This window comes from Tubulanus polymorphus, chromosome 5 (assembly GCF_964204645.1).
Source record: "Tubulanus polymorphus chromosome 5, tnTubPoly1.2, whole genome shotgun sequence".
NCBI lineage: Eukaryota > Metazoa > Nemertea > Palaeonemertea > Tubulaniformes > Tubulanidae > Tubulanus > Tubulanus polymorphus.
The window spans coordinates 13923311-13938957 of NC_134029.1; the positions used below are offsets into that span (position 1 = coordinate 13923311).

The 15647-nt window shown below is 37.6% G+C and overlaps 1 protein-coding gene across 3 annotated transcripts in view; it reads right to left on the reverse strand.

The window, feature by feature from the left end:
• The window catches only part of LOC141905773 (nicotinamidase-like), an 81000-nt gene extending 66604 nt beyond the window's left edge, over positions 1-14396 (reverse strand). For all 3 annotated transcript variants that reach the window (XM_074794792.1, XM_074794793.1, XM_074794791.1), the window contains exon 1: positions 14265-14396. In XM_074794792.1, the coding sequence (XP_074650893.1) occupies positions 14265-14377 (113 nt within the window). In that variant the 5' untranslated portion in view covers positions 14378-14396. The remainder of the gene's footprint in view (positions 1-14264) is intronic.
• Positions 14397-15647: the final 1251 nt, after the last annotated feature.

The following is a 15647-nucleotide window of genomic DNA, read 5'->3' on the forward strand; positions in this document are numbered from 1 at the left end:
CAAGTTTATGGTCAACTTCGTATTTTTCCAAAGCTTTTGTTCGTTCATATCAAATAGGCCTAATAGTTAAGAATAAAGTCTTGTTGCCAAATTAACAATATAGGGGTTTGTTTTTGACATTTTACCTAATTAGGGTTATCTGTTACTTCACAGAAAACCCTATTGATAATGGCGTGTGTCTTATTATCATTATTTTATTCCACACTATTTTTACTAAAAGAACATAGGCTTTGTTACCTTATCGCTGTTGCCGATACAATCCGTATTATATCCTTCAGCTCACTTCGATCTACAAATACCAGTGTTCTCGCTGGTTCCAAATTAAAGCATGGCGGCACGACCCCATAACAGGAACGGGGGGGGGAAGGTCCGACGAGGCTCCTCCGGAAAAATTTTATATTTCTAGGTATTCAGATGCGGTTTCCCAGCATTCGGGGCCCTAAGTAACTAGTTGAAATTCGGGAATTTTCATGTAGCAGCGATCATCGGTAGTTGTTCGAGGCACTTTTCTGCCGTATATTGGTAGGCTTACGTGCATTAAATAGTTCCATGTTCTCATATCTGTTAATATAATTTAATCTTATCATTAACAGCTTAGAGGAAGCATTCAATAATTTCAATTTGCAAAATATTTTGGTGACTTTGATGAGTTATGATGATTAAATTGTTCGTCTCGATAGGAGACTAGAACAAGAGGCCCATGGGCCTTGAAGCATTGGTAGATAATACTGTGGTAATAAGTGGTTATAATGTTTTACATCTGCAAATCTTCTATGACGATGTTGATTGGGAGGACCACAGACTTAAAGGTCTATTTGTCTAGTACGATTTTATTCCTGAAAATGAATTTATTTTCTGCCGAACGATTTAGCCTAGGCTATTTGTACTGTTAAACCTCATTAATGCGATTCTGTTAAAAAGACGAAACTAGTTTTCCATCATGTCCCAGCCAAGATATTTATATCAATCAAGATTTGGATACAAAAACCCATTTTTACGCATGAAATGTTAGGCCCCACTGAATAATGAAAACAAAAACAGAACGATTTTTCTGAATGCAATTGCAAGACCCTCTGATCTTAGAGCTCCAAGCTCTGATGCATGTACGCATGCAAAACGTCGCAGAGAGCGATGCCGGCGTTGGTGTCACTGAGGCCGGCTGGTGATTGTTTGTTTGTCTTTTTGTTTGTTTTTGACTTTACGTACGTCTTTGGATCTTGGTTTCCCAAGACTATTCCTATTGGATTGTTCATCTAACCTCACGACGGTACGGCCTTTGAAGTGTTGCCCGCACACTGTTCGCAGCCAGCAGGACTCAAACCCACTTGTAACTCAGCATTGATAGTGGATTCAACAGCATCACGCTTATCTCACTGAGCTACCGAGGCTGCTCGATTCAATTCCAAAAAACTACAGCAGCGGCAAATAACCATCGCAATATTGCAATTTACGACAAACAACGCATAAATTCAATCACTGTTGTTTAACGCATGGAAAAGAGAATAAAAGGTATTTTTTCCGGCACGCATTACAAAGCGAATCTCTGCCGAGTGCGTAAGAGGGTGCTACCGCAAATGAGTGGGCAGCAGGCGGGTAGGGCGTCCTAAAAAGAAAACTTATATTAGAATATAGCCGAATCGAATTTTACAATGTCAGTCAACTGATTGATAATACAACATGGTTGTTCTCGGCGTACTTAACAGTGATATTTTCCTCCAATAAATAACTCTGGCAAAATTGAACTAGAAACACACTTTCTAACAGGACGTCGTTTCTATATGTATGCACTTACTTTCATGGGCAACATAAATATCATATGGGTGGAGCAAACAATGCTGACTAGAAGCAGTTTCATAAACACTTACAGTAACTATTAGGTGGATCTAGTTGGCGTCATTTGTAACAGTACCAGGCCTAAAATCTGGGCAAATCTGACCTACAGCAATTCTATCATAGAATGCAGTAGGTGGCGACAGCAACCCATGTCAATTCTTTTAAACCTGCAGCATTTTTCAATTTCAAATGTGCCGTAGCAAATTATCAATTCATTGGAGGGACAAATCTCCATCAAAACACTTTCAAATCAAATTAACAGTCAAATATTTCAGTCACTTCCGAGAAATTATCTACGTCTTAACAAACTGACTTTCACGATTCCAACAGGACGTCGTGTTACCACGATTCTAATGTTTTACGTGAACGGAGTAACAATTTGAAGTTAATATGAAAATGAGAAGAGAGTTGTTTGTTAATACTTGGTTTTTTGGATTTTATATATAATGCCTCTTTGATGGTGATTTCAAAGTCATTTTTTCCAGAATCAACGATTGAAAAGTTGTTTTTCAAAGAAAAATTTGATGCACAATTTTTACATGATGTTAAATGTTCCTTAATTGCTGAAGGCAAAGTTCCTTGCTCCTTTACCCTTGTGGCCAAATGTCGCATTGTTTTACCAATGTATGTGTTATTTGCATCACGCAAACATTTGAATTTATAAATTAAAATCTCCACACATGGTGTCTCATTTTTACTGAACGTATTTTGATATGTTTATAATCCATTTGTACTTTGTAAACTAGGCCACTTCACGCCTGCATGATATTCTCTGTAATTAGTAACAGTATACTATACATAGTTTGTATCTTTTCACGTCATTTCTTGAAAAGGACTCGAAGAGATGAGTCGAAATCGATCGAAACGTTTGAAAATGTAAATAAACTCAATATCATCATGAAGATTGTGATAGTTGCGTTCTTATTATTATTTAACTATCTGGATACTCTTCCGAAATTATATAAAATGAGAAGAGTCGGCGCTATTTTTTCGTACTACTATTTTCGATCCATTTTACTAGCATTGGCATGACGTCATAGACGTCAACCAATGCTAAAAATTGATGCCACTGGCCCGTGTATTCAACGCGCGCTGAGCGCAGTGGTGTGACCTTTATTAGCATTGATTTCTTTTATTTTTAACACACGGGGAAATCCCTGGATATCTATAGGCCCTATCACCGGCAGTTCAGTACGCGCTCCCGCTTGCATGAAACGATACAACTATTGACGTATAGAGGCTTTACTAAGTAACTATGAGAATGTGTTTATACAATTATCGATGCACCGGTTATAAGTAACTATGAGAATGTGTTTATACAATTATCGATGCACCGGTTATAAAATTGAGCGTGTGAACCTGACAGTCTTAGAAAGCTAGATATGTAAATAAACTCCCGATCATTTTTTTAGCATGGCGGAATTCTTTTAAGCATGGCGTATCTTTTATTTGCGTGGCGGTAAAGTGCCGTAGCATGGCGGGCCGTCGTGCTAAAACCCCTCAGCGAGAACACTGAATACCTTGTGCGTATTTTGATGAATCAACATTACAAAAGCTCTGCCGGGCTGTAAACATCGAAAATTGGGCCCCATGGAAAAGTGAAAATTTGGACTTACATTCGTCATTTACTGAGTGCATGGTTTCCAACATCACAAGCCCGCTGGGACTTAAGTCCCAAGTGGACTAAAAATGATGATTTATCTGGACTGCACAACCCTTCTGATTTGACTAAAACCTATTTGAAGTGTGCACGCCGAAAATTAAGCAAAATATACCAAAAAGATCGATGCCAATCGAAAATGAATAGACTTTAGTAAGCCTACTGGATTGTTGTATTTAAAAAGGTTAAAAGCATTGTTTTAACAATTCATATCATATGAATATTATATCAATTGAGTTTCTCTTCATATTGCCTTCATCAGGTGGCACTGTAGTGTGGTGTGCGTACGAATAATTTGCTACTGTACATAATAAGTTATCGTACGGGTCCGTATGGGTAGTCACCTTGTTTTATGCACTCAGTCAATGAAAGTTCCCGCGCTACAGGGGCCGGGAAATGAAAATTCACGATCCATACCGCCGGGACAGGGCGATCCAGCAAAAAAAAGAGTGAATTACATACCGGTAACAGCGCAGCTTTAGCGACTAGTCCTTGCGTACGGACCCGATCCACCGCATCAAATACAGGGATGAAAATAGCCCATATTAACCAGGGGTCCAGGGACACCATGCCCACTTGGGAAGTGGTTTCAAATGCTCATCAATCTAACAATTTCGATATTCAATGCTCCCTGGTGACCATATACAAAAACCAATGACCTTGAAACCCACCACAATCATAGAACATGTCAGCAGCTATGATTTTGTAATTGATTGTGATAACAAAATATGCCTCGTTACCAATTTAATATGGAAATACGAAATATGGAATAATATGGAGTTATTCTACTATTAAGCTATTCTACTGTAGTACATGTCATAAAATACAACTTTGCAATTGATCACGGTAACAAAATAGGCCTAGGTACCAATCTAATAAGAAAATGCTAAGTTATTTTACTATTCAATGCCCCCTGGTGACCTTATAGAATAACTAATGTCCTTAAAACTCACCAAAATCATGGAAGATGTCATGAGCTACAACTTTCCAACTGATTGTGGTAACAAAATATGCATAGGTACAAATATAATATAGAGATACGAAGTTATTGTATTATTCAACACCCCTGGTGGCCATATACAACAAGAAAGAAATTCTAACAATGGGCTTGCTGACATGGTTGTACTGAAAGCTGGCTTGGTGGTTTTGTTTTTCTGTAGCAGAATTAATCGAACTTTGAACTGATTACTTTTTAAAGAGCTAAGAGATCGGTGTTGTCTAACATCACTTCATGAAATGTTACACACAGGAACTGGGAATCGGAATGGTTTTATTGTAGACGTGGACCAAGTTAGTGCAAGCTTTTGGATAGTTGTTATTTGAATATTGTAGTGTCTTAACGGAATCTATCATCATGTTGATAATTGCTAGATTACTTATCGGATTGTGTGGAAATGATTTTGCATAGAAAAACTTACAACTGAAAGAAAAAACGTGACTAACTCAAGTGACTTCAGGTGAAGAGAAGCGAACACGAAAATAGGAACCACGATTTTTCTTTTTAAAATAATAAAGACATTAAGCAAGAATAAGTTGCATTTCCTTCAAATGACAATCCACTACGATCATCCGATAAAGTTTTTTGCCACCATAGACTACTGTCCTCTGGCTCTTTGGAGACAGGGAACCAGTCTTCAATTCATTTCAGAATTCATTTTACAGAAAAGCAGTTTTGATGTTTTAGATATTTAAACTGAAAAATATAAATGTTCAAACAGAGATTTTTCAAATGGCCGCTAAGGCAAGCACCCAAGTAAAAGAAAATTAAAAGAATTTTTTTAAAACGTTAAAGTAAATGTTTTCTGTGAAATTTTAATTGCTTCAATAAAGAATGAATTGAATTGTCAGCAGCACTATGCCGCGAATGAATACCAATTTCAAGACTGATCACGCACGCTCAACCAAGGTTGGTATGCGCTGCTGAAATAACAACTAGAGGACCAAAGGCCCTGAGGCTCAAAAAATATCAGAAATTCAAAGGTGTCCCCCTTTCGAGTTTAGAACATTTATATTCCTTGGTATTATACTGGTACCTTCTGAAACATGGCCATGGCCGCGACTGCACATCAATACCTGGCATTGGGTTTTTCCATGTTACACTTATATATACATGTACAACGTAACGTAAACGGAGATCAGGAAAACACATACAATGAACGCTTTTACGGTTCGCAGCCCTTTTACGGCCGCAAAATGTGATCTACCGATCTCAGAAAAATTATGTGACCCAAGTCTCAATGACCCTCATCCCCCTAAATCTCGACATATTTCCACTGCTCTCTGGAATGATGGAGATGAAGAATAAAAATCGACATCAGTAGCACCAAAGCTAACCGTACCATTTATTCTCACTACTTGAAATAACCTATGCGCAAAGCCAGAGAAAAATTTGCGATTTTAGAGAGAGATAAATAGGCCTATAATGCAACACTCATCATCGATTCGACACAGCAGGTACTTGAATACTTGTAGTAAAGCGCGGTCGATAGACTCTCGATAGATTACTCTTCGCGTAAAAGTAAGGCGACACATCTGAATTTCTTCTGGACAGCTAAGTAAAATTAGGTGACAATTGGAACTATCTAATTTCGCGCATTGAAACATACATAGTACAGCCAACAATCAAACAATTTCAATACATAACGCACCTTAGTGACCATATACAAAAACCAATGACCTTGAAACCCACCACAATCATAGAACATGTCACCAGCTATGATTTTGTAATTGATTGTGATAAAAAAATATGCCTCGTTACCAATTTAATATGGAAATACTAAGTTATTCTACTATTCAACGCCCCCTGGTGACCATATGCAAACCCGATGACCTTAAAACTCACCACAATTGTAGTACATGTCATGAAATACAACTTTGCAATTGATCATGGTAACAAAATATGCCTAGGTACCAATCTAATAAGGAAATACTAAGTTATTCTACTATTCAACGCCCCCTGGTGACCATATAGAATAGCTGATGTCCTTAAAACTCACCACAATCATGGAAGATGTCATGACCTACAACTTTGCAATTGATTGTGGTAGCAAAATATGCATAGGTACAAATATAATATAGAAATACTAAGTTATTGTATTATTCAACTTCCCCTGGTTGCCACATACAAAAACCAATGACCTTGAAACTCACCAAAATCATAGAACACGTTATGGACTACAACTTTCCAATTGAATAGGTCCTATAGTAACACAATATGCTTAGGTATCAATTTAATGTGGAAAAACTTTTTCCCACCTACGAATGAGTACTGATGACACCAAGATGGCCGCCAATTGTGTCACAATTGGCTGATCAAAAATACCTGTCTCAGGTATAAAACATCACTTTCCAAAGAATACCCATCACAAATTGCAATGGGAAATGGCAAACCAGTAGAAAGCTACAGGCCCTAGAATTCTGGCCAAAATTGACATTTCTGGGCACTAAAAAGGTCATAGGACAGCCATCTTGAGTCAGATCGACCCGACCTGATGGGCCCTTGGTAGATTCAAATATAAACCAAAGATCAAGGTCATTGATCAAAGCGTCTTCAAAATTTCCCTCGAAAACTTCGAAAATGTGTAAAAAGTGCTGATTTTGGTGAACAACGATGGCTGCCAGTCGGCAATCTTGAATCTGACAGGGCCAGTTTTTGGGGCTGAAGATGTGTCTAGGGTAGATACATGTATTAACCAAATATCAAGACATTACCTTGAAGCGTCTTCAAAACTTCCCAAAATAACTGGATTCCGTCTATGGACGGACGGACGAAAAGTGAACGCAATAGCCGGCTGGGACTTAAGTCCCAAGTGGGCTAAAAAGGACTCAATTTTGATCACTGTGAACTTTTAATGATAACTGACTTTTAATGAGAATGAAATCTTCGAAAAATTGATTATGGGCCTTTTGTCTGAACAAATGTTCATAATTGTAATACATCCCTTGAATGTTGCAAAACAACTAAAACTATGAGTGACCCAATAAGATACGGTACAAACTTGGTGAGAGCCTGGATTTCATCGGAGGTTTTTTTCATTTTTATCATATGGACCAATCAGGACAGAAGCTCCCAAGTTCTTCAAATTTGAGGCCAGTCAGTGCCGGTTACTGACGAAATATTGTATTGACTGACATGATTTATAATAATTTCACGATAGGATTGCTTTAAGTAGCTTACATCTTCACTCAGACAAATCGTTGTTACGCACGACCTACACCGAAGCGCGTACTCTAAAAACTGATACATACACGCAGTGAACACGAGAGTATAAGGCTATATTGCCTAAGCGACTGTACACGACTGTTTTCAACGCGAACGCTCCACTGTGCCCCAGTTAACAAACTAATACAAATAATCAGGCTCCAAAATGGATCGCTAATGCGAATGTTAATAAAATGACTTCAATTAATGGTGATAAAAGTATTCAAGTCGTGTAAATATCAGACTCATCTCTAAAAATTCAATGCTATCAGTAAATCAGCTGTGTGGCTAACACGTAAGTAAATTTCCGCATTGTGAAACCACATTTTCATCAGATATCTTGATGCAACGTTACCTTATGCACGGGATATCAAAACTAGATGAATCATTGAACACATCGCACACAATAAATCGTTATATCATAGGCCTACGCCATGAATATCAGTATTCGCGCTAGAAATGATGAATATCAACCTATTCAATCGTGCCGCCATTTTGTTTGTGAAATAACGCCCACCAGCTGATCTACCTTGTTCACTGTTATGACGTCATGATGGAAGTCAAAACTAGGTCAACACAAACTTTACAGAACCAAGATTTTGAGGGGTTTCGTCTTTGAAAGCCCATAACTACCGAACCAAGCATCTGATCTTGGCGATATAAAGTTCTTCCGACGCAAATAGCATTGAATTTTCACATGTGTTATTTTGGACAGTTAAAGATGCTGCATAAAAAAATGTGCTCAAATTAATCCAATTTTTGAAAATTTTTGGTGAATTTCTCAAAAATTATAAAACCCATGGCTTTCAACTTTGCGTACCATAAAGAAAACGCTGTGGCTACTTGTAGGTCCCCGTACGGATTACTCTGGAGGCTATTTGAATGGAACTGGGATCTGTACGCTAATAGCTGTCGCTGATTGGCTGATTAACGCCGCGCATGCGTACAGAGGTGCGCGATTTAGAAAAGTCAAGGAAAGTGTGGAGAATAGAGTTAGAGAAAAATAGAGCGGATCGAGCTAGACTCGAACCCGGGCCAGTAAATTACTAGCGCAGCATCATACCACTAGACCACCGAGCTCGCTGACAGTCGGCCGAATGTTTTAACTACATATAGCCTCACCTTACCCTAACCCTATCCCTTCCCGTACGAACATACAGTAGTAATCCGTACGGGTCCGTACGAATAGCCACTTCGTAAAGAAAAACCAATTACGATAGATTTTATTGAAAAATGACCTTTCCATTCCTGACTGTGGTTTGTGAAAATATCCGATCGTGAAACTAAACCACAGACAGGAGTAATAGGGGTTTAGTTAGTCTAGATCAAAGGTCGAAAGGTCGAGTGAGTAAACTAGGGGTCCAGGGACACCATGCCCACTTGGGAAGTGGTTTCAAATGCTCAACAATCTAACAATTTCAACATTCAACGCCCCCTGGTGATCATTTACAAAAACCAATGACCTTGAAACTCACCACAATCATAGAACATGTCAGCAGCTACGATTTTGTAATTGATTATGATAACAAAATATGCCTCGTTACCAATTTAATATGGAAATACTAAGTCATTCTACTATTCAACGCCCCCTGGTGACCATATTCAAAACCCAATGACCTCGAAACTCACCACAATCATAGAACATGTCATGAACTACAACTTTGCAATTGATCATGGTAACAAAATATGCCTAGGTACCAATATAATAAGGAAAAACTAAGTTATTCTACTTTTTAACGCCCCCTGGTGACCATATAGAAAAACTTATGTCCTTAAAACTCGCAACAATCATAGATGATGTCATGAGCTACAACTTTCCAATTGATTGTGGTTACAAAATATGCATAGGTACGAATATAATAAAGAAATGCTAAGATATTGTATTATTCAACGCCCCCTGGTGGCCATATACAAAATCCAATTACCTTGAAACTCACCACAATCACGTTACGAGCTACAACTTTCTAATAGATTGTGGTAGCAAAATACGCTTAGGTATCAATATAATGTGGAAAAACTTTTTCCCGCTTACGAATGAGTACTGGTGACACCAAGATGGCCGCCAATTGCGTCATAATTGGCTGATGAAAAATACCTGTCTCAGGTAAAAAACATCCGTTTCCAAAGAATACCCATCAGCAATTGCAATGAGAAATGGCAGACCAGTAGGAAGCTACAGGACTCAGAATTCGGGCCAAAATTAACATTTTTGGGCACTAAAAAGGTCATAGGACAGCCATCTTGAGTCCGACCGACCCAATATTTGTTATGTTGATGGGCCCTGGGGGGATTCACATATATCCGAAAGATCAAGGTAATTGATCAAAGCTACTTCAAAATTTCCCTAAAAAAGTTCAAAAATGTGTAAAAAGTGCTGATTTTAGCGAACAACAATGGCTGCCAGTCGGCCATCTTGATTCTGACAGGGCCAGTTTTTGGGCTGAAGATGTGTCTAGAGGAGATACATGTGTAACCCAAATATCAAGACGTTACCTTGAAGCGTCTTCAAAACTTCCCAAAATAACTGGATTCCGTCTACGGACGGACGGACGGACGACGGACGAAAAGTGAACGCAATAGCCCGCTGGGACTAAAGTCCCAAGTGGGCTAAAAATGAACTAGGGGTCCAGGGACACCATGCCCACTTGGGAAGTGGTTTCAAATGCTCAACAATCTAACAATTTCAACATTCAACGCCCCCTGGTGACCATTTACAAGAACCAATGACCTTGAAACTCACCACAATCATAGAACATGTCAGCAGCTACGATTTTGTAATTGATTGTGATAACAAAATATGCCTCGTCACCAATTTAATACGGAAATACTAAGTTATTCTACTATTCAACGCCCCCTGGTGACCATATTCAAAACCCAATGACCTCGAAACTCACCACAATCATAGAACATGTCATGAACAACAACTTTGCAATTGATCATGGTAACAAAATATGCCTAGGTACCAATATAATAAGGAAATACTAATTTATTCTACTATTCAACGCCCCCTGGTGACCATATAGAAAAACTTATGGCCTTAAAACTCGCAACAATCATAGAGGATGTCATGAGCTACAACTTTGCGATTGATTGTGGTTACAAAATATGCATTGATACGAATATAATATAGAAATACTAAGATATTGTATTATTCAACGCCCCCTGGTGGCCATATACGAAATCCAATTACCTTGAAACTCACCACAATCATAGAACACATTATGAGCTACAACTTTCTAATTGATTGTGGTAGCAAAATACGCTTAGGTATCAATATAATGTGGAAAAACTTTTTCCCACTTACGAATGAGTACTGGTGACACCAAGATGGCCGCCAATTGCGTCATAATTGGTTAGGTGCTCAACTGGAATTTTGTTAATGTGACGAAATGAGCGCCGTAGGCGCGAAGTCCCTCGTGGGGAGGTCTGGGGGCCCTCCTCCAGAAAAAATTTTGAACTCTAGGGGCTTGGAAACGCTATTTCCAGGCATTTTTCATCTTTGAATGCTGTTAATTAAATTACCCAAAAGATGGAAAGTTTTTATGCAAATCAGTTAAAAAAAATATCGCAGATTGTGGATCATGCAAATCTTCCAGTTTTCAGTATGGAGCAGGTAAGTTATCCCCTAGCTGGTTCCTCACAAGATCTGACACACGATGCAACATAGTTCCGCGCAAATCCTTTTTATTTGGTGTGATAATGTTGTAGGCCTATACTGTAAATATAATTCCTTTTGTGCGTGGCTTGGTTATTTCCATGGCCAGCTTATCCTAATCCTCTTGTCACCTGTCAGTTGTCACCTGATTTCACACTACTGAGTATTAGTATTTCAATCCTGGCAGTTGTAGTCTAGGAGTTGGCCCTCCAAGTTGGACATTTTTGGTAGCTGTGTCTTGCAGTATTTGTATATTTAACCAATGGATATTTCGGGCCATAAACTCGGTAAGCTGTGCTGATTTAATCATACATTGTATTTTTCTGCCTTTCTATGTATAGCGAACTTAATTCGAAATTATGGATTGCTATTTTTCAAGTCTGTTATTTGGTAGTTTAACTGCAGTGTAAATGTGCTTTAATTCATGGCATACGAAGGATAATTGTATTCAGAACATTTTTTGTATTTCTTATTGCAGTTAATCGTCGTTATTATTGATAGTAAGGCGCATTAAAGATTTGGCAAATATATTCAATCGTTCGTCGTTGGTTGTCGTTACAAACATGATAGAAGATGACTTTAGCTGGAACCTCCACAGAGCAATAAACCAATATCAAATCAATAAACTTTCTACTTTGCACCATAGAACTCAAATCAATTGATTTGAGTTCTATGTTTGCACCAAGGTTTTGGGAAATCAATAAACTTTCTACTTTGCACCAAGGTTTTGGGAAATCAATAAACTTTCTAGGCTACAATTTTGCGTGCGCTTTTGAATAAGACTAAAGCCTAGCGCACATCGACACTGCGATTGGAGACAACTAGTTGCTACCGAACGATTACCCCGCGCACATCGAAATCTAGTTACAACCGGTCAGTTGCAGCAACTGCATGGCGCATGTCAATCGTCGAGATCCAGAGCGCGCACATCGACGGATATGACTGCGATTGAGTACAACCAGTTGCTCAAAAGTAGAACATGGGCAACTGGCTGGAACTGGAGATAGATCGACGCTTACCAATCGTAAGCTCACTCACATCGACACATTCAAGCAACTGATCGTATCCAGCCAGTTCCTCTCATGCGCCGAAAACTGCCTTGCAACTAGTGGTCTCCAATCGCAGTGTTGATGTGCGCTAGGCTTTAGGTGCACTGTGAGCAGCGCTTCTGCGGATATTAAACGTGCGCGTAGGCGCGCGATTGCGCACCTTAAAATCTAACCCCTGAATGCAGTGATTTATTTTATGATATCTCTACTAGAAAGCAGATTTTTGGCCCGGTTTTTATCTCAGAATCGTGACGATCTTTAAATAGGACGCCATATTGGATTGGGAAATCTAGTGAAGATTTGTCTGAAGTAATTACTGAAACGATTTGATGGTAATCAGTGCATAAACTAATCAAATTTTTCAACTGTCAACTGTCACTTAGGTTATTAATGCTAACCAAATTGTCAGATATCATTGTTGAAATTGACAAGAAATTAATATTTTTCTTCCTCAAAATGAGTGGGTCATGAAACATCGTTTCAGCAAATATTCTAAACAAATCTTCACTTTAGATTGACCCATCCAATATGGCGTCTGGTTAAAAAATCGTGACGATCTCGAGCCAAAATCCAGGCTAAAAATCTACTTTCTAGTGAAGATACTATAAAATAAACCAGTGTACTGAATTGCTGATGACATTTTGAGTCTGAATCAGTGATATTTAATGTAATTGATTGAACCATTTACGAGAGGTGCGGATCTGCACTTTTACCGTAAGTATCATATGAAATAAAAGTTTAAATTTTAGATTGAAAAACGAAGTTTGTTAGTGTTTTGTGAGGTCGCTGTGTGTGGAGCCAGCGGCCATTATCTTTTTTAACGTATCATCAGTACCAAGACATTTTTTCTCGGATTTATTGCAGAATAACCACTCACAAACACAGATACACTATCAAAACCCCAATCCTCCCAGACCCAAGCCCGACTCTGCCTGTGTGGATGGAATATCCGGGTACTTCTAAATTACGAAACTACGAAATTAAGAAATATGCAACGAAATTACGAAATGCAAAACGAAATTAAGAAATGCTAAAGTACGAAACGAAATACTATACGAAATGCTTAACTACGAAACGAAATGGTCATTTTTTCGCGGGTCCTGCTAAAGTATAAAATGTAATACGAAACGAAAATTTTGTAATTTTTTGCGCTAAAGCAGCGGATTCGTGGAGCTGGCTTAAACATGCGCACCTGGTCTAGTGTGGCAGGGTTCCGTGCCGCGACTGAGAAAAAACTTTCGTTATAAAACACCGATGATGTTTCCCCCGTCTGTTATGTTAATAATTGATACATGTGGTCAGCAGTATCGCACTGTATCATTTATAAGACCTTTACCCTGTCTGGATTTTGCAAGGGATGCGGATTCGAAAAGAAAATTCACGGCCGGAATTTTTTTCAAATTGCTCGTAGCTACGCTGTTAAGCGGTAAAAAGATCGTCATGTAGGCCTAGTCCATGTGTAGGGCCTATCATTTCACTATGCTTTACCGCGTCTGAGTTCGTGGAAATGGCGCAGCGTATTCATTATTTGTTTTTGAGAACATCCTACAAGTTTCTACTAATTGTAGACGTTCTTAAAACCCTCCAGTTTAAGAAAATAAATTCTTGAATATGGTAGGCCTACTTTCAAAAGATCATTTACATGCACCGCCGAGATTTTTACAGTCCCGTAGCGTTATAACGAGCTTTGACCATAGTGTGTATGGGCGTGTGTTTGAAATGTGACCATTTCGTTTCGTATTTTAGCACTACTGGCAAAAAAAATTTCCATTTCGTAATTTCGTACTTTTTATTAGCAGGACCCGGGAAATCGATGTCAGTCAAAAAATTTACTTTTAAGGTGTAAAGGCCGACGAAAGTACTTACCAGTCTTTGTCAAATAAAGTGAATATTTTTTCCACATAGGACAATGACGTGAATGAATGCTTTCTAAGGATATCTACAAAAACCTGCATTACAGCGGAAGCAGAATATGTCATCTTTCCATATGAGTTAAACTGCAGTGTCCGGTGAGAGGACCCGGGCCTGTGACGGGACATGGGTTCTCTCACGGGACAAATGTAGAATTCTTACATGAAACGTCACGAGGATGTCGTGAATTCGGCACACAGGGGCCTGAAACAAACAGTTGTTGACCCCGTGTATCCTAGTATTATTATAAAAAGACAAGGAGCAAACTCGATGGGGTGCGATTTAAGAATAGGGGACTATAGCGGGTGGTAGCTCCCGTAAACTGTCTATAGATGGTACCTGGCGATACTTAGCAATCCAAAAGGGACTGGTGGATAGATGGCGGTGATCTTTTGATTTTTGATCTAAAATCTTTATTTGAATTAATATTAAATTCATTACATATTTTATAAAACTTAGAAAAATTAATATTATTATTCAATTCTTTAAAATATTTTGAACCTGGTAAAGGACATTGTAATTCATCTGATATTAATTTTATTTGAAAATATGTATGAAATCTAAAATAAAGTGTCAACAACGTCAATGGTAAACTTGGTTTGTTTAAATGATCATTCCAACTAATTCCACATCCTGTTGTTGCGCAATAAACAGCAAAATTTAATTGGTTCTGCCAATACTTCATATTAGATTTTAATAACCATTGTTTTGCCTCATTTAAATTTTTGAAATTAATTGTATACACATGAAATATATTTTCCATCTTTACATGAAAATTATTACTTTCAGTAACATAAATATATAAATCAATTAATGAATTTAAAACTTCATTTCTATATGTAATATTTTTCTTAAAATCTATTGCAGGAATATTATATTTAAATGATTTATTATATTGGAAAGCTTTTGGAAAACTATCTGCCATTTATATAATTAAAAAATTAATAATTTATTAATTCTTTTAATAATTTATCTTGTTCTTCAACTGTTATATGGCCATTTAATCTTATTATATAATCTAGTGTATTCTTTAATTTATTAATTTCTTTTATATTAGTTTTAATTTTTTCTTTATTACTTTTTATATTTAATTTTGAACTTGTACCGGTTAAAACACTTGAACTTAATCCTAATACACCAATTGATATAGCTAAAGGTGTTAATGGACTGAATATTGCTAGAAATGTTATTACAGAACTAATTGTAACCGAACCACTTATAATCAAATAATATATAATTTTACTTTTTAAATATTTTTTCTTTTTTATCTTTCAGTCACTTTCAAATTCTAATATTTGTTTTTCTAAATATGTTTTTAATTTAGTTTTATTTATATCA